The sequence below is a fragment of the Engystomops pustulosus genome, chromosome 5, assembly GCF_040894005.1.
Source record: "Engystomops pustulosus chromosome 5, aEngPut4.maternal, whole genome shotgun sequence".
NCBI classification, from domain to species: Eukaryota; Metazoa; Chordata; class Amphibia; order Anura; family Leptodactylidae; genus Engystomops; species Engystomops pustulosus.
Genome location: NC_092415.1, coordinates 132,439,298 through 132,460,011, shown reverse-complemented (window position 1 = coordinate 132,460,011; position 20,714 = coordinate 132,439,298). Strand labels below are relative to the sequence as shown.

The following is a 20,714-nucleotide window of genomic DNA, read 5'->3' as shown; positions in this document are numbered from 1 at the left end:
GTGAGGGATTATGCAATGTGCTCGTTCCTCTTTCTTCTCAGTAATGACAGGAAGCCAGCAGCTGAGCTGCCCTGACAAGTCTACAGTCGGGTTAGTGAGAAGAAGGTGAGAGGGCCAGCACAGTAGTATGATATGTAGAATGAAGACTACTTCTTTTTTTGTGGTAGCCCATGTAATTCTTTCTACTATAGCTACCTTACCATTCATTTAAATCTTTGAAGGCAGGATACCTTCCATTCACCTTCAGGATGTAGGCTCTTTTCTGCTTCTATAGTGTAAATTAAATATCTTGTGTTCTTAAACAGTGAATTATGGAGTTATATGTGTTAATGGTTTGAGAATTTGCACATATGTTTCTAGACATAATATATATGTATTTAACAAGGTAATTAACACATATTTGACCTATAAAATTATAAAACTAATTCCTCGTTCTTCATACTGTACAGTAGATTTTCACTGCTACCTACACATTAAATGAACAGGTTATATATGCAAATAAGGTTGAAGAAATTAGAAAGTAAAGCTGAAAAAAATAAATGAAAAACTTTATTTTCTCTTAACTTTATTCTCTCAATTCTTTCAAGCCTTTATTCTCTCCCTTATTATCATTTCCTAATCTTCCATTATTACACATCCATCATATTAAAGTCCATCCTACTATTCATTTCCACCTTTTTCTATCTCAGTACAATCCTCCCTTTCCAACACTACTATCATGTACATGCGCATTGATAACCTAGCGTCCGTGGATAGACAGTCCTTCTGATAACGAAGTGTGCCTGTTGCACAACTAAAGGTCCGCGGCTCCACACGCTCCCTGCCGCTGCCCGCATTTAAACTGAGACACACAGTCTAACACTACATGCCATAATCCTTGGAATTCCGACGTACCATTCCTAGGTGCCACTGCAATATTCTAATCCCTGTCGGTCTGTGGTAAGATTTTTTACACTGCATTCTATTTTATGCTGCATTCTTTTTTCCAGTCCTGTATTTTCCAGCACTGTATTTCCCCACCTACCTGAGGAAAAACTGATGCCTGATATCATGTGAGCATCTATGTCAATTGTTACTTATATACTGCTTACTGTGTCCACTTATTGAATCACTCTTATTAACTGATGACTGCCTTAATATTCCAGTTTCATCTATCCGATTATTAAGTATATGTTTTGTGTTTAGATTTCAGTGTTTGATAAAGGCTGCTACATCAGCCGAAAACATTTACATGAAAATTGTACCAAATAAAATCCTTAAACTGCATGTTGGTGTGCTTGGATTACATATTTGCACATGATTTTGGATCCATAATCCTTAGAGAGAACCTGTCGCCAGGGACCTCATTTTCACTAAAGACAGATTGTAAAAGCCCATGACGCCTGCAGTGCAAAAATGCCTCTGTATTTTCTAAGTATTTGCATTACAGTGTAATTGGGTGTTATAACTGACTCTTGCATCCTGACAAAATCTCCTGGGGTAGTCACAGGGGCTGGGCTTTGGTTTGGATACATTTCAAAAAACAGCATGTAACTTGCCTGAGCTGCAGGCTGCATCCATCTTTGTGCTCGTGTACAGCTCGTCCCTCCCCCACTGATGTCAGGCTGACCAGGGCTGTGACCTCTGAGAAGGAGCAGGAGGAGGAGCTGTACAGAAGCACAAAGGTGGGGGCCAAGCTCTGAGGAGTTAGTAACACAGACAAGGCACATGTTGTTTTATGAAATGCATCCCAACCAAAACCCAGCCCCTGTGACTACCCCAGAATTTTGTCAGCAAGCAAGGTAAGTTACAGTATAACACACAATTATATTGTAATGCAAATGCGTATAAAAGGAAGAAAGGCAGATATGCACTGCAGTATTATAAGCATCTGCAACCCGTCTTTAGTGAAAATGAGGTCCCTGGTGACAGGTTCCCTTTAAGCACCCTGTTTTAGATTCCAGATGTGCACTAATACATCCCAAAGATTATTTGAGGGGTTTGTTAGAGATTCTATCCTGGAGTATCTCACTGTACATAACCTTATAAACAGCAGTTTATGAGGGAACGGCCCAATCAGACTACAGTCCCCGGGTTACGTACAGGATAGGTGCCATAGGTTTGTTCTTCTTCTTCAAATTTTTTTTTTGCACCAGTGACAACTGGAGTTTCAAAATTTTTTGCTGTAAAGTGACCAATGATTATCAATAAAGCTTAATTACAGACACTTTACAGCTCATCATTGCAGTCTGGGACTACAGTAAAAAATCCAGAGAGCTTCACCAGAGGTCACACTGGACAGAAGGGTCCGTCTTTAACTAGGAGTCGTCTGTAAGTCATGTGTTCTTGAGTAGGGGACTGCCTGTAATCTGGCTTATATGAAGTGGTAAATTCTAGCCTGGACCTGGGGTATGCGGTGGATGTTGTGTGGATGTTTTCCAAGGATTTTGATACAGTGCCACATAAAAGGTTGGTCCATAAAATGAGACTCCTAGGACTAGGGGAAAATCTGTGTATTAGAGTAAGCAATTGGCTTAGAGATAGAAAACAGAAGGTCATCATTAATGGCACATTCTCAGATTGGGTTGACGTTACCAGTGGGGTGCCACAAGGATCAGTAGGGATCCTTCTTTTTAATATTTTTATCGAAGACCTTATAGAGGGTTTACACAGTTAAGTTTCAATATTTGCATATGAAACTAAGCTGTGTAAAGCAATTAATAACATGGAATTTTGAAAGAATGGGCTGAGAAATGGTTGGTGAGGTTTAATGTAGATAAATGTAAGGTTATACACTTGGGTCATGTTCTAAACAGTCATATACTTGGTAAATCTGCAGCTGAAAAAGACTTGAGGGTTTAGGTGGTTGATAAATTTAATTTTAGTGACCAGAGCCAGGCAGCCGCTTATAATGCAAATATGGGGTGTATCAAATAAGGAATAGATTCTCATGATAAGGACATAGTTTTGCCCTTATACAAATCACTGGTCAGACCACACATGGAATATTGTGTACAGTTTTGGGGACCAGTATATAAAGAGGACATAGTAAAACTGGAACGGGTGCAGAGGAGAGCAACGAAGATTATTGGGGGAATGGGGGATTTCAGTGACATCATCAGGAAGCAACGATCCATTCCCATGTAAGCTTGGAGTCTTTATGCACTCCAGGACCAGTCATTCATCAGGATCTAAAGGCTATCTGCACATGTTGTGTATTGTCATGTGGAAAACCTGCATGAAAATCTGGATCCAATATGCATAGATTTTATTTGTTTTTCATGCGGATTTGTCTTTTTAGTGTAGCATTTCTTGAGTAGTAAGCAGCTGAACACCTTAAAAGATCACCAATGTGGTGGCATCATCCAGAAAAACAACTTACAAGTGAGTGTAAATTTGTTGTATAAAGTCAACAAGGCTGAGAGTTTAACTCTGAATTCAAGCTTTTCTGGTCTCAGAATGCCCCTGTCACTGTGACTGATGGTCCAGCACCCAGAGAAATCACAAAACAGATCTCCTGGCGCATGATGCAAGTCATGGAAGGAGGTGTTCAGAGGCATGGAGAGCTTGGCTTCACTCTCCGCCTTGACTTTACTACCAGTTTACATTTTACTTCAAATATGAATTTCTGGGTGATGGAACCTTTCTGGGCTATGAAAGAAACATGATATGTAAGGTGTATAGCTGCTAGACAACATACTGGTAGTTTTTAGGCCAGTTTCTGATGACAGGTTCCCTTTAACTGTTTTGTTTCACCTGATCTGATGCAATTTCAAGCAAATATCTACAGCAAATCATATTGGGGCACACTTACCCGGTCCAGAGGAGATCCTGAAAGTGCATTGTCCGACGACAATGCACTGTGCCGCGATTCACTTACATTGTGCGCCTGACATTCTGAATGTGTCGCTTCCCTGATCAGATCTGCCGGAGTTCACCATCTTCCTCCCGGTTCACGTAAGTGCTTGGCTTGTGACACAATTTTTAAGTTACCGTATGTACTCGAGTATAAACCGACCCGAGTGTAAGCCGAGACCCCTAATTTTACCACCAAAAACTGGGAAAAACTACTGACTCGAGTATAAGCTGAGGGTGGCAAATGCATTGGTCAACCCCCCCCCCCCCAGTAGTATACAGCCTGCCAGCCCCCATGTAGTATACAGCAGCCCCTAGTAGTATACAGCCTGCCAGCCCCTAGTAGTATACAGACAGCCAGCCCCTAGTAGTATACAGACAGCCAGCCCCTAGTAGTATACAGACAGTCAGCCTCCATGTAGTATACAGCAGCCCCTGTAGTATACAGCCTGCCAGCCAGCCCCCAGTAGTATACAGCCTGCCAGCCCCCATGTAGTATACAGCAGCCCCTAGTAGTATACAGCAAGCCCCTAGTAGTATACAGCAAGCCCCTAGTAGTATACAGCAAGCCCCTAGTAGTATACAGCAAGCCCCTAGTAGAATACAGCAAGCCCCTAGTACAGGGGTAGGGAACCTATGGCTCGGGAGCCATATGTGGCTCTTTTGATGGCTGCATCTGGCTCTCAGACAAATCATTGTTAAATAGCGATTGGCAGTGTGTACATCTAAGACACACAGTGCTGATCTCTGGATGCAGGCAGGGATGTTTCCACTCCATGCGTCCTTTCAGTGACCAAGGTGCCATTGCCGCACCATTGCTTAGGTGACAGCACCTGTGTCATAGAGTAGAGCCGCATCCAGGTGCCATTGCCTAAGCAAAAATGGCAGTGGCGTCTGGGTCATAGAGAAGAGCGTGGAGTTATGAGAAGATGCTGAAGGGAAAGCAGGTAGGTGAGTATTCCCTTTTTTTTTTTTTTTTGCTGTGACTACCTATCTAATGGGGGCGTGTGCTGGAGCTACCTATCTACTGGGAGCAATTATGTGCTGGCACTAGATATCTACTGGGGAAGCATGTGCTGTGGCTACCCATCTACTGGGAGGCATGTGCTGTGACTACCTATCTACTGGGGCCTGGGGGCATGTGATGGGGCTACCTGTCTACTGGGAGGTATTTGCTCTGGCTACCTATCTACTGGGGGCATGTGCTATGACTACCTTTCTACCTTGGGCATGTGCTGTGGATACCTATCTATTGCGGAGCATGTGCTGTGGCTACCTATCTACTGGGGAGCATGTGCTGTGACTACCAATCTACTGGGGGGCATGTGCTGGGGCTAGCTGTCTATTTGGGTGCATGTGCTGTGGCAACCTATCTACTGAGAGACATGTGCCGTGGCTACCTATCTACTTGGATGCATGTGCATATTGTATGGCTCTCGCAGAATTACATTTTAAAATATGTGGCGTTCATGGCTCTCTCAGCCAAAAAGGTTCCTGACCCCTGCCCTAGTAGAATACAGCAAGCCCCTAGTAGAATACAGCAAGCCCCTAGTAGTATACAGCCAGCCTGCCCCCACAGCCCTTAAAAAAATAAACTTATATACTCACCCTCTGATGTCAGCGCGGCTTACTGATGTCCCCGATGTCAGCGTGTTCCGTCTTCTTTCTTCTCCGCGGCTCCTCTTCTTTCTTCTTGCTTCTGTCATGGACGCGGCCATATTTTCTTTGTGGCCGTGCATACGATGACGTCAGCAGCGGCTGCGTCATACTATGCGACTGCTAGAAGAAAACATGGCCGCGCGCGCCCTCGTCTGGCGATCCTGTCGTCTGCACATGCGCAGAAGAGCAGGCCCGCGCCTGTTTTGGAGCGGTGACCGAAGATGGTGAGTAGGAGGGGAAAAGAGGCAACTGGGGCGTGGAGTAGCCGCCTCGTGTAACCTCAGATGCGGCTACTCCACGCCCCAGTAGCCGCATAAGTAAATTTGCATACAAGTTTAATAAAAGTTAACATAAAAGTGTGGGGACGTGAGGATTAGCCCTTAAAAGGGCTATCTTCACGTCCCATTGATCCACCTACCACCCGATCTACCTTTATAGGTAGATTTGTGGTGGTAGGTTCCCTTTAAGTTTTGTGGGGTTTTCTTTTCCCCCTAAATGCTTTAAAATCAAACAGGGCGATTTGGGACACTAAACCACTGTTCCATAAGCAGGGTGGTTTAGTGTCCCAATCGCTCTGACAGGTTCTCTTTAAATCATTAACAATAGATAGTGTTAAAAACTAACAGCAAATTAAGTTAAATCAGTAGTAATTATTTCAGCTTCCAGCCAAAGAATACAATTTTGTTGGTTTTACAAGATTGTATAATATCCATTTTGACAGTGGATTTAAGAAATTCTAAATCTTTTTGGTTCTAAACTCAGGATACAATAAAAAAGAAGACAAAACCCACCAACAAAAGTTTTCCAGCTATAGGGATCGGTTGGCTGCTTCCATGAGTGTGGCCAAGCCATTAATACAGTGTTGTGCTTCATGGCCCCAAGACCAGCTGATTGGATCAAGTGTGAAATTCCATCACGTACACTGGGTGACACAACTAGCTGACAAAATCCTTTTGTCTTCTCTGTAGTCATTAACGCTTTTATATTCTACAATAGAAACAGAACAAAATGATGTACTAAAGTTAAAGGGCACTTCCAATTAAAATACCTTATAACCAGATAAATTAACCTATAGAAACTAAAAGATTAGAGAAAAGTGACTCTGCTGTTCTTACTGACGCTGCCACTGCTAACATGGGTGAATAGAGTTCCTGCGGAAGGTGGGTGGGTGGGGGGGGGGGTTGATTTCTCTTCAAACAGCCAGAGTTTCTCACAACCCCTTCCTTCCCGTGGGAGTGGTTAATGACGTGAAGAGCGGAGTCAAACAAAGCCACTATCTCTCTCACCTCCTCCACACCCCTCTCTCAGGAATTTTCTTCAGCCAGGTCAGCAGTGTCAGGGTCATTGAGGAGATGAGGTAGCCTGACTGTATACTTGACTGCAGATCCTTGCCACCAGGACATCAATAAAAGTGTTTTTAGAATGCTGGCATCTAAACAGTAGTTTGTTTGGTTTGCGAGGTGGGTTGGGGGGTCGTTGGCGATAGGTTAGATTTAAGTTCTAAACAAAAAACCTACTGTAGTTCTAATTAGTTCAAATCTTAGGATTAATGTACTTACTTCTTCACCTTTCTGTGCTTCTACATGTTTATCTAGGAAAGTCCCTTGCAGCACAGAACCAACAATCGTTAATCCTTTGCCAGCCTTCAGTTGGGTAGTGAGCGAAAGAAGTCTAGGATGCTTCACATTCTGCTCAGAATCCAGGTTTACCAACACCAAAATCTGTGGTCTGAAATAAAGAAAGATCAAAAAGAGGCCTAAGTCAATTATTTATTTAGGAGAAAAAGAAAAAAAATGGCTTCAGCCGCAATATCATAGGCATCTTCTAGGCAGTTTAATAACACTTTAGTTTCACTGTGTAGTCTTCAACTCTTCCTTATGCCTCCTACTTCATGCTGATTAGCATTAAATACAAGCACAATGTAATTAAATTAAATACGAATACCATGGAGGCATTTAGATGATTAGATTAAGGCCTGGAGCCTCTCAGAGTCTTCAAAGGGGTATTCCCATTTCGGCAAATGAATGTAATTGTTTGTATAATGAAAAGTTATATAATTTTCCAATATACTTTCTGTACCAATGGTTTTCTAGATCTCTGCTTTCTGTCATTCTATTGGAAGGGCAGTGTCTTCCTAATGCACTTTACTGTTACTGGATCTAAGGTATATACCACTATGTTCTACGGTTCGTGTGCATTATTAATGTTTGATGTTTTGACACTACTTCATCTCATGTTCAGCTCTATGACCTTTGCCTATTATATATTGACATATTCATAGCTTACTGAACGTGCTGCTGCCCGGCACCCATATATGCTTGCTATGTAACTACCAAGTTTGTCATACGTTATTTTTTAATCACATTTAATAAAATTGTGGTTTTACTATTACCATTAGTGCTCAATTTGTTTTCTCCTTATCGGTAATGTTAGTTCTTTGAGTGGATGGTTGTATACTGATGTGTGCCCTGCTATCTTATTGCATTTGCCTTTCTATGTCTTGGTATAGGTCCATTTTTCTCTGATAGGATTTGTGTAATTTATTACTCCCAGATCTTCTGCTTCTGGTACAGTTCTGCTCTGGGTCCTGCACTGCATACAACCTGCAGGGAACACAGAGCAGAGTGGCACATAGAATAGATAAGAAGCTGCAGTGTGGAGTCAGGAAATCTGAATTTTTTTGTTGTATGCTCTGGGGTCTCCAGAATTCTTAGTTTTAAGCTCTAGGGTTCTCCAGTATTGTCTAATATGGGGTCTCCAGTATTAATGTCTGCTATCGGGTCTCCAATATTATTGTCTGCACCGGGGGTCTCCAATATTGTCTTCTTTGGCCTCTATTATTGTCTGCACTGGGGTCTGGGGTATTGCTAGCCTGCTCTTGGGGCTTCCATTATTATTATCTGGGGTCTGCAGTATTCTTATCTGCTCGGGGAGTCTCTAGTATTGGTAGATTTATGCTCTGGGAGTCTCCTGTATTTTAAGCCTACTGTGTGCTCTATTATTTTATGCTCTGAATACAGTATGTGTATATACAGGGGTGGTATTTATTGCTGTACTCTGCATTTCATTTCTGGATCAGCATTTTGGTTACTCATGCGGCCCCTTAAAGTTGATTAGTATGACAGTATGGCCCTTGGACCAATAAATGTTGCTCATCCCTGGCCTAAAACCTTAAATAAGGAATATATATAATAGTTACTGAATAGTGACTTGGCTTGCAGTCTGCCTAGGGCCTCAAAAGTTCCTCCATACATTATTACGGTAGATGTAGTTACCTCAAGATACATATTAAGCACCAATATAAGACACAGTATTAAGTAAACTAAAATTAGACATACCTCCAGTTTTTTGTATGTGTTGCACCATGTTCAACTCTAAGCAAAGCATATCGAGCAGCGTTTAAGGACAATCCCCTGATTCCATCGCCCCATTCTTTTTCTGCCCTAGATTAAATATACAGATACAAAGTTTACATATTGATGCTTTTATTGCAACAGAGGAATTAATGAAGAGCTGGCTCCTTTTACTAAGAGAAAACTGGTGTGCTAGCCATGATAAACCCCCCCCCCCCTTCACTATTACAATACCAAAATCTGTTCCCTTGTACATTATACCAGAAATAACAGTAGTTTACTAGTCTGCAGCCACACTGAAAGAAACTGGAGAGTTACTTAATAAGAACCATGTACAAAATATTTAGAATATAATAGAATAAAATATTTTCCTAAAATAAAAGGCATTTTAGACAGTAGAATGGAAAAGATAAAGCTTGTTTTGTTGACTTACCCTCTATATTCAATATACTTATAAATACATCCTGCTATTAGCATAGCAACTAACGCATAATACCATGAACATATGAACATCAAAGCCAGGCATAAGCTCATCCCCACAAATGAAAGTGTCCTGAAAAGCAAACCAGTTTAGTTATAGTCTTTTATCATCCTAAAGTTCTTATAATCTTGAAGTTGAAGTTATTGAGTCATATATTCTGTGAACTGTGTAATCATGAGCTGTGTCCCAAAATGATGGAAGGTGGACAAGATGTAGTCAAGTTAAGTTTTTATTCCTCTTCAGTTTTCATTCAGAAACTGCAGTTTAATGTATATTAATTAGAAATTATTTATTTAATGCAATAAAATTGTGGGAGTACATCGTTACAATGGTAATGGTGTTCTACTAATCTTATTATTTCTGACACATCTTGTAGATTTCACTACCACCACTTTAGGATACACATGTCTCAATTAACAATTTTTTAATCTATTTATTTCAGACCAAATGAAAACCTGGTCCACAATGTATAATTTATCATTTAAATCACGGACTCACCACCTACTATAGACGTCTTTAGACTTTAGAAACAAAAAGAATTCCTTAATAATGCTCATTTTGAGTTACTGTATATACTCGAGTATAAGCCGAGACCCCTAATTTTGACACAAAAAAAATGGGAAAAACCAATTGACTTGAGTATAAGCTGAGGGTGGGAAATGCATTGGTCACAGCCCCCCAGGATATAGCCTGCCAGCCTCCTGGAGTATATAGTCTGCCAGTCCCCTGTAATATATAGCCAGCCAGCCCCTGTAGTATATAGCCTTCCAGCCCCCTCATGTATATATCCTGACTGCCCCCCTCAAGTATATAGCCCGCCTGCACCCTCAAGTATATAGCCCGCCTGCCTGCCCCCTCAAGTATATAGCCTGCCTGTCCCCTGGAGAATATAGCCTGCCTGTCCCCTCAAGTATATAGCCCGCTTGCCTGCCCCCTCAAGTATATAACCCGCCTGCCTGCCCCCTCGAGTATATAGCCTCCCAGCCCCTCCCGGTCCCAGGCACCATGAGGTCATAGTGTGTGCCGATGCGGCTGAAGTCACGAAGACTGTGACGGACCAGGACCCGATGTCGGAGCCGCGATGGATGCCGGGGAGCGTTAGAAGTTGAGTTCACTTTTGCTTTTTTCCTTGACTCAAATATAAGCGGAGTTAGGGTTTTTCAGCACATTTTTTGTATGTATATATGTAATTTAATCTTTAGGCTTTCATTATGTTTTGCTAAAATGCCCTGTTCACTAGAGCCTTTAAAGGCCGTGTCGCTAAGGGGTTAAATATATTTATTTACATATAAATGTCATATAGGCTCCCAAAGGTTTGGGGCCTCTAGGCAAGTACACTGCTTAAAAATATCAAGGAAATGCTAAAATACAACATCCTAGATCTCAATTAATAAAATATTCCAGTTGCAATTCTTTTTTCATTTTATAGTGGGAGCAATAAAAATTAAAAGTTAATATCCTATGGAGGTCTAGATTTGGAAAGATACTCAAAATAATAGTGGAAAATAACATTTCAGGCTGACCCAACTGCGGTTGAAATGCCTCAAGACAAGGAAATGAAGCTCTGTAGTTTGTGTGAACTCCACGTGCCTGTATGACCTCCTTACAACACCTGGGTATGCCCCAAATGAGGAGGCAGATGTTCTCATGAGGGACCTCCTCTTTGACCTGGGATAAACAATCAGTCAACTCCTGGACAGTCTGTGGTGCAATGTGGCATGGAATTAGACATGATGTTTAAGATGTGGTTGATTGGATTCAAGTCTGAGGGCAGGGAAATCTATAAGATTAATGCCTTAATCAAGCAGGAACTGCTGATACACTACAGCCACATTAGAGAATAATAGGAGATATAGACAGGTCTTGTTCACTTGAGTCTTACTCTGCATCAAAAGCATGAAATACAGTGCAAAGTACAGTGAAAATATTTGCACCCCTTTTGCAACATTTCAAGCTTTAAACATAAATATATAAAATTGTAATTTTCTGGTGAAGAATCAACAAGTGTGACACAATTGTGAAGTGGAATTTATTTATTCATTCATTTTGAACTTTTGTAAAAAATAATAAGCTGAAAAGTGGGGTATGCAATATTATTCAGCCCCCTTTGTATCAACACCATTTGCTGCAAATAGAGTTGCAAGTTGCTTTGGGTATGTCTCTTATCAGTTTTGCACATATAGAGACTAAAAATTTTACCCATTCTTCCTTGGAAAACAGCTCAAGCTCAGCGTGGTTGGATGGAGAGCGTTTGTGAACAGCAGTTTTCGGCTCCTTCCACAAATTGGATTCAGGTCTGGACTTTGACTTGGCCATTCTAAGACCTGGATACGTTTATTTTTGAACCATTCCATTGTAGATTTCGCTTTATGTTTGGGATCATTGTCTTGTTGAAAGATAAATCTCCATCCCAGTCTCAGGTCTTTTCCAGACTCCAGCAGGTTTTCTTCCAGAATGGTTGTGTATTTGCCTTAATTTTCCAATCAATTTTAACCATCTTCCCTGTCTCTGCTGAAGAAAAGCAGGCCCAAACCATGATGCTGCCACCACTTTGTGTGACAGTGGGGATGGTGTGTTCAGGGTGATGAGCTGTGTTGCTTTTACGCCAAACATATCATTTGGCATTGTGGCCAAAAAGTTTGATTTTGGTTTCATCTGACCAGAGCACATTCTTCCACATGTTTGGTGGCTTGTGGCAGACTTTAAACAAGGCTTTTTATGGAAATATTCCATAAAAGCCATATTTGTGCAGTTTATGACTGATTGTTGTCCTATGAACAGACTCTCCCACCATCCAGAGTGAATATGGACCTCTTTGGCTGCATCTCTGATCAGTCTTCTCCTTGTTTGAGATGATAGTTTAGAGCAGGGGTCTCAAACTCGGTCCCGCGGGACAATATTTTGCGGCCCCCACCTGGAAAAGCATCGCCCGCCGTGTATTCACGGCGGCGGTCGGGTCGCGCTGCATGGAGAGGGCTCACAGGCTGAGCCCTCTCCATAGCCGGTAAGTCTTTGCTGCATATTGCAGCAAAGGCTTACCGGTATCACAGCGATGGCTGCCGGCAGCCTCAAAAAGATAGCGACGCATGGGCGCCGCCATCTTACCTGGGATCGCCGCTCCCCCAGGGGCAGCGATCCGTCTCCATGGTAGCCTCGGGTCTTTCGAAGACCCGAGGCTATTTCGTTTTAACCCCTTCATTACAATGTTAAAGTACCCTAGGGAGTCTGAAAAATAGTATAAATAAAAATAAAAAAAAGTTTAAAAAAAAAAAATTATAATAAAAAAACATTAAATTTCAAATCACCCCCCTTTCCCTAGAACTGACATAAATATAAATAAACAGTAAAAATCATAAACACATCAGGTATCGACGCGTCCGAAAATGCCCGATCTATCAAAATATGATAACGTTTTTTACAATGCGTTTAACCCCGTAACGGAAAATAGCGCCCAAAGTCGAAAATGGCACTTTTTTGCCATTTTAAAAAATATAAAAAAATCTATAAAAAGTGATCAAAAGGTCGAACAGTCCTAAAAATGATATCATTGAAAATATTATCAAATTTCCCCAAAAATGACACCACCCACAGCTCCATACAACAAAGTATAAAAAAGTTATTAGCGCCAGAAGTTGGCAAAATCAAAAAAATAATTTTTGTACAGGTTTTAATTTTTGTAAATGTATGAAAACATTATAAAACCTATACAAATTTGGTATCCCCTTAATCGTACCAACCCAAAGAATAAAGTAGACATGTCATTTGGGGCGCTCAGTGAAAGACGTAATATCCAAGCCCACAAGAAAATGGCGCAAATGCATTTTCATTGCATTTGGAATTTTTTTCCCCCTTCCGAGTACATGGCATGTAATATTTAATACCATCACTATGAAGTGCAATTTGTTACGCAGAAAACAAGCCGTCACACAGCTCTTTACGTGTAAAAATAAAAAAGTTATAGATTTTTGAAGGTGGGGAGTGAAAAATGGACATGAAAAAACAGTAAAGGGCCCGTAACCGGTTAATCCCCTTCCCTCCGGTACTTGAAGAAGATGAAGTCGCCGCTCTGAACCCACTTGGTGCAGGTCAGAGCGGCGACTTCATCTTCTTCGATGGGAGGGACACGGGGAGGCAAGTACCGGGGGAGGAGGGGGGATGGAGTGTCCCTGACTGGGCTCAGTGCGGTAGGAGCTTGGGACCCCTCGGTGCACAGGACGCGTTCATAGAGAAAACACGTCTCCCAGCTCGGGGCTTTCCTTGCGCTGGGAGACGCCATGACATTTGAATCTGAATAATGATATTTTGTAAGCGCATTTTGTGTGGAAAACTTGATGCGGCCCAGCCTTACCCAGAATCTACCTCCAGCTGCCCCCAGGTAAAAAGAGTTTGAGACCCCTGGTTTAGAGAGACAACCGGGTCTTGGTAGATTTGTAGTGGTCTGATACTCCTTTCATTTCAATATGATCGCTTGCACATTGCTCCTTGGCATGTATAAAGTTTGTGAAATCTTTTTGTATCAAAATCCAGCTTTAAACTTCTCCACAACAGTATCACAGACCTGCCTGGTGTGTTCCTTCATCTTCATGATGCTCTCTGCGCTTTAAACAGAACCCTGAGACTATCACAGAGCACGTGCATTTATGCTGAGAATTGATTACATACAGGTGGATTATATTTATCATCATCAGTCATTTAGGCTGACATTGGATCTGCAGTGAGTTTGCTGCACCGAAAGTAAAGGGGCCGAATAATATTGCAAGTCCCAATAATATTGCACGGTATAAAACGGTTTATAATAGTGTTTGATTTGGGGGAATCACATCTAGGTTGTCACACCTCACATGTATGTGCCATCCTGAATAAGCAGCATTACCTAAGCAACTTCTGTGGGTTGTAGACACCGCCTCAAGCTACCTCTAGGTGTGAGAGCAATGACAAAATGCAAAATTGACCAAACTAACAGCAGTAAGGATAAGGACAAAGAAATGGAACAGAGAAAAAGTTGTCTTACTAATTGGCCTATTCATTTCTAAAAGTTGTCCGTTTTATTTGCAAAACAGCGGGAAAAATGGATTCGTAACCAAAGTTAATTCATAACATGTGGATTTCAAAGAAATGTGATTGACTTGAATTTACATTTTGTTGTCTAAGTGCTTGTTTAATTTTTTGAGCAGTGAATTCTAATGTAATTTTAAAACTGGGGTTAGCTAGATTCTTTAAACTGAAACTTTAATATGCACACTTAAAGGGGTATTCCCAACTGGACACTCAAAATTAATAAAATTCACCTGCCATATAAGTACCCATATGAAGACAATTTCTTATAAATGTAGACGCGTGGTCTCTTAGACCACAGCTGTTCTTGGATATGACCACTGCTACTGAAGTGATTATACAAAGAAACAAATAAATTTTGCATATGGTAGGTAGTAATTGCATGTGCTATAGTCGTCTTGTGGCAATGCTGAAATGAGTTGGCACTGGAAAGTTGGTATTTCAACTCATAACCAACACTAGACATACTATATGGTATGAAACATACCACAAAGGACCTAGAAGAGCCCACTAAAAAGTTATAAATGATGATAAATAAAATGATGACATGATATAAAAATAAATATACTTGGTATAAACACTTACCAATGATAGTATTTAAACCGTGGTCTCCAATTTGGAGTTCTTAATAAAGTTTGCAGGGCACAAGCCAAGTTAACAAACATGTAACACATCAGAAAGAACCTAAGGAAGACACAATATATTAACTTTTAAAAACAGAAAATCGAATTTTTCAATATTATTGGAATCGAACATCTCTAATTATGAGTGTGATATATATTGATATCTATAGATATATATTCACACACACAGTTAAAAAGAAACACTCATTTAAAACATCCTAGATCTGAATGAATGAAATATTCTCATTGAATACTTTGTTCTGTACAGAGTTGAATGTACCGACAACAAAATCACAAAACAATAATCAAAGGAAATCAAATTTATTTGTTAATTGATGCCTCAATTTGGTGATACCCACAAAATTAAAGTGGAAAAACACATACAGGCTGATCCAACTTTGATCTAATGTCCTTAAAATAAGTCAAGATGAGGCTCAGTATTGTGTGTGGCCTCCATGTCCCTGTATGACCTCCCTACAATGCCTCGTCATGCTCCTGATAAAGTTGTGGATGGCCTCCTGAGGGTTCTCCCCCAGGCCTGGATTAAAGCATTCTCCAAATCCTGGACAATCTGTGGTGTTGGTGGATGGAGCGAGACATGATATCCCAGATGTACTCAATCGGATTCAGGTCTGGGAAACAAGCAGGCCAGTCCATAGCTTCAATGCCTTCATCTTGCAGGAACTGCTGACACACTCCATACATATGAGATCTAGCATTGTCCTGCATTAGGATGAACCCAGGGCCAAATGCACCAGCATATGGTCTCACAAGGGGTCTAAGGATCTCATCTTGGTACCTAATGACAGTTGGGCTACCTCTGGCAAGCACATGGAGGGCTATGTGGCACTCCAAAGAAATGCCACCCCACACCATTACTGACCCCAATACCAAACCAGTCATGCTGAAGGATGTTGCAGGCAGTAGATTGCTCTCCAGAGTCTCCATCTGTCACTTGTGCTAAGTGTGAACCTGCTTTCATCTGTGAAGAGTATAAGGCGCCAGTGGCGAATTTGCCAAGCCCTCATTCCATCCGAATGGAGTTGATTTCTAACCATTTCTGCACACACATTTGTGGCCTGCTAGAGGTCATTTTGCGAGGCTCTGTCAGTGCTCCTCTTATTCCTCCTTGCACAAAGGCGGAGGTAGGCTGCTGGGTTGTTGCCATCGCAGGGCCCCTCCACATTTCCTGGTGTACTGGCCTGTCTCTATGGTAGCCCCTCCAGCCTCTGGAGACTACACTGACAGACACAGAAAACCTACTTGTCAAAGCTTGCATTGATATGCCATCCTGGCAGGTCATACTGGCCTTGTTTTGGCTTCTTGTACAGACATTACTTCAAAATTGGATCAGCCTATAGTGTGTTTTTCCACAGAGTGGGTGACTCTGAAACCAGGCCTCAATTGGTTATTACATTTGATTTCCATTGTCCATTTTTTGACTTTTCCGATCCTGGGCATTAGTGCCAGGGCTGGGCTTGATAACACAGCCCACCCCAGCAGAACCTGATGCATTGCATCAGAAGTACCCTTTATGACCAACGTAGAAAGCAGATAGGATGGTTACAGGGTTAAGGGCACCTTTTTTGATCTTATAGATATAACCACATTTCCAAATCTTACATATATCAGTTTATGTGGTAAAAAATTTCCAATTCTTTTATACATCCAAGGGCGTATTGTTGCACCAATATGTGTTTTGTTTATTTAAGATTTTAAATGTTCTTTTAAATTGCATACAAAATGGTAAAACCACCAAAAGTAGTTACTGACATTACGATTTAACATATACATTATGCAAGTATAATGTTTAAATATCCTTTGATTATTTCAGGATTTTATGAAGGCAAACAAATTTAAAAGTACCGTATGTTTGGAAATTTTCAAGAGCGTTTCCAAATTCTTTTTTTTTGGGGAGAGCAAGAAAGTTTCAAAGACAGCTGAAAAGGCTTACATTTTAGCAACCTCCATAAATCATCCCATTTAAATCTACCCACAAACTATACAAAACATTTTTTTATGTTTGTTAACCTTTCATAAGTTTCACAATAATTAGAACAAAATGAAGGTGAAAACCAGAAATTTCCATTTTATTCAATAATCAATTTAGTCCTAAAATGTACACATTTACAAAATGCTAGGGAAGATTTTGATGGAACAGCTCTTAGACACCATAATGAATTTGCTGAGCTCCATTCATACTAGAACATTGGAAACTCCAATAAATGACTCCATTTTGGAACGATACCACTAAAAGAATGAAGGAGTAAATTGAATATTTTGACCACAAAAGGTATTTCATAGAAATTATTATAGAAAAGATACAGTATATACTCGTTTATAAGCCAATTTATTCAGCACAAAAAATGTGCTGTTTATATTACTGGGGGCAAGCTGTATACTACTAGGGGCAGCCTGTATACTACTGGGGGCAGGCTGTATACTACTGGGGGCAAGCTGTATACTACTGGGGGCAAGCTGTATACTACTGGGGGCAAGCTGTATACTACTGGGGGCAGGCTGGGCTGGCTGTATACTGCTGGGGGCAAGCTGGGCTGGCTGTATACTATAGGGGGCTGGTTGGCTATATACTGGGGGGGTCTGTGACCAATGCATTTCCCACCCTCGGCTTATACTCGGATCAATAGGTTTTCCCAGTTTTTGGTGGTAAAATTAGGGGTTTCGGCTTATACTCGGGTCAGCTTATACTCGAGTATATACGGTATATGTAATATTTTGCAATGAAACATTGATTTCCCCACAAATTCTTATTTTACAGGATATAACAGTAGAAGAAATTACACCCACAGGTTGTTACTCAATTTCTCTTGAACATATCAATACCCCACATGATGTTGTGTCAACTGCTGTACGGGCACATGGTTGGGTACGAAAGGTGAAAGATCACCATTTGATATCTGTTCCAGCAAAATCAGCCATCCAAAAACCAAACACCATAAGACATTTTCAGAACCCCTCTGTAAACCAGAACATAGTAAACCCGCTATAAGTGATCCGATTTTAGAAACATCAGCCCTCAAAGAAGTCATCAAGCGCATTTTGACCCCACATATCATAGATAACACTGGGAATTGAAAATGGAATAATAAATTATTTCCAATAAAACATTGTTTTGGTTCAAAATAGTATTTTTGGAATTTTGGAATTTTTGATAAAAAGAACCCTACAATTTGTTAGCAGTATCTCCTGAATACAGCTATAACCCACATATGATCACAAACTCCTGTATGGGCACAAACTTAGGCTTTGAATGGGAAGAGTGCTATATGGTTGTTGGCCATTTACAGACCACTAAACATTTGTAGCACAGGGCCCCTAGAATGGCAAACATCCCCAGCAAGGTCCCTCACATTGGAAATTATACCCCTCAAAGAATTTAAGTGAAATTCCCCCCCCCCCCCCCCACGTGTAGTTTTGTGGTATGTTAACTGGTAATTATTACCCCTTCATCTACTAAATAAAAACTCAAAATACATACATTGAAAGAATTGGTGCAACGCTGTCCAAGGAAGCAATTAATATTCCAATTTCACAAATACCAGCAGTCAACAACAAAGCCCAAGTTGGTTCTCCATTAGCTTTTCCATGACCGAACACCTAAAGAAAAAAAATCCCATATTGTTTTTCACCTTTAATCTCTTTAGTAGTTTTTATGGTTTATTTGTTATCAATTTTCCTCCTACGCCCATGCCCAGGGAGGTAAGCTACAGTGCCTTAGATCTTACATTTCTGAATAATATGTACAACTGAAATCACAGGAACATCAAGCTGCTTGGAGATGGTCTTATAACTTTTACTTTTTATATGTTTGTCTATTCATTTTTGTCCACGTATGTACCATCAAAATGAAGCATGATACTTTAAACCAGGGACATCTACTCATAGATCCAAGCACCATGACTGTGGTCATTATTTTATTATCTATTATCCATGGCTTCCCTCTTTCTAAAATCAACTTTTAAGATTAAGCTAATGAGCCCCTCAACGCTGCAGCTTCACAGACAGTTTGCAAGGGTCAGTTTCCCCTCCCACTGTATGCTGAAACTTCCTCTACTGCCATGAGATTACTTCAAGTAGAGGGAGGGGTGAAATGTTGGGAGAGCAAGGGGTAGGAGGAAACAGTATAATAGACAGTGATGCCAGAGCATCAAAAGGCTCAGTTAATGCTCTTTTTGGCTCATTAACATCATTTTAAAAAGTTTATTTTAGAAGGATGGAGACCATGAATAACAAATAGAAGAAAATTATCACAGTCAGAGTGCCTGAATCTATGAGTAAGTGTCCATTTTGATGGTAGATTTCCTTTAATATGGTTTTTGTTTTGCATTTATCCATATAAAATCAGATGTAAAATAAAACAATATTCACAATTCCAACATAATCTAGAGAATGAGTCTATAAAATATAAATTTATTAATAAGTATTATGAACTAATACCTACCTCCTTAAATACTTAACCCAGGCTGAAAGAATGCATTTGCATTGGTTTTTGAAACGCATTGCAAATAGCCGGGTATGCCCACCCGTCACCATATCCAAGCGCCTGATACAGCACAGGGAGAGGGGTTAGGTGACCCATTTCATATTCCCTTTATAGTGCGGCACCCCTGATCTCTCCTTCATATTGTGGCTCCTCTCAGATCTCTTCCATATATTGTGTATGCTCATATTGTGGGTCACATCTCTACCTTATATTGTGACCTCCATCTTTCCCCCATATTCAACTTGATTTTGTGCCTCCTCTCATATTCCACACATATTGTGGTTCCCTGTCAACTCCCCATCATATTGTGCCCTTCTCATCTCCTCATCATGTTATGGGTCCCCCTCAACACCCCCTCATATTGTGGTACCCTCATCTCCTCATAATGTGGCCCCCCTTCATCTCCCACTATTACTGTAGGTCCCCTCTTATCTCATGCTACTATTGTGGCCCCTCTCTGCTTGCTGTAAAAAAGCTTCTATGTTTACTTCCACTAGATAGAAATCTGTCCATAGTCATGTGATATAACGCAGGTGCACAATTCGTTAGTATCACCAAAAGCAAGCACAGTTGTGTGTTATAACGAGCCATACACCTGTGTGACATCACTATTCACTTATTTTTATCCACTGGAAGAAAACAATGAAGCCACATATAGAATGACAGTAAGCAGAGATCTTGAAAATCATGAGGAATTGATACAGACTTCAAACATTATTGGAATATGTCCCAAAATTTAATTTTGGCCTATTGTACCTGAAGAAAAGGCACGATTCCATCTCTTGCAATGGCTTGAAGCAAACGTGGAGCACCTGTCAAGCTCTGGAGTCCAGCACCACAAGTAGAAAAGAAAGACCCAATAACAATTACCCAAGGAGATGGCCAGGCCAAAGTACCTATCACAAGTTGGCCACTGACTGCTTCACCAAACCTGCCATTAAGACATAAATAATAAAGTTATTGAAATGTGTGCAAATGTTGTTGCCTTAGGTTACATTTGGCAGTGACAGGAACACATCGAGGGGATTTATGATTGAAATTTATGAGTGAGCCAATCTACTCCAACTGAGGCAAAAATAAGAACTAGTTGCAACAAATTTGTAACTTATTAGTGGCTTTTTATTTAAAGGGGTTGTCCGAGAGGAAGAGAAAAAAGTGAGGCCAGGGAGCTTCCGTGCCCCTGTAAGTAAACAGACAACGTCACT

General features: G+C 40.8%; 1 protein-coding gene across 4 annotated transcripts in view; it reads right to left on the bottom strand.

The window, feature by feature from the left end:
• Nucleotides 1-20,714, bottom strand: part of SLC12A7 (solute carrier family 12 member 7) — a 237,382-nt gene that overhangs the window by 43,175 nt on the left and 173,493 nt on the right. For all 4 annotated transcript variants that reach the window (XM_072153070.1, XM_072153072.1, XM_072153071.1 and 1 more), the window contains 7 exons: nucleotides 20,266-20,440; nucleotides 18,505-18,623; nucleotides 14,968-15,066; nucleotides 9,280-9,399; nucleotides 8,832-8,936; nucleotides 7,053-7,221; nucleotides 6,285-6,480 (listed from right to left, as the gene is read on the bottom strand). In XM_072153070.1, coding sequence (XP_072009171.1) covers nucleotides 6,285-6,480; nucleotides 7,053-7,221; nucleotides 8,832-8,936; nucleotides 9,280-9,399; nucleotides 14,968-15,066; nucleotides 18,505-18,623; nucleotides 20,266-20,440 — 983 coding nt within the window. The remainder of the gene's footprint in view (nucleotides 1-6,284; nucleotides 6,481-7,052; nucleotides 7,222-8,831; nucleotides 8,937-9,279; nucleotides 9,400-14,967; nucleotides 15,067-18,504; nucleotides 18,624-20,265; nucleotides 20,441-20,714) is intronic.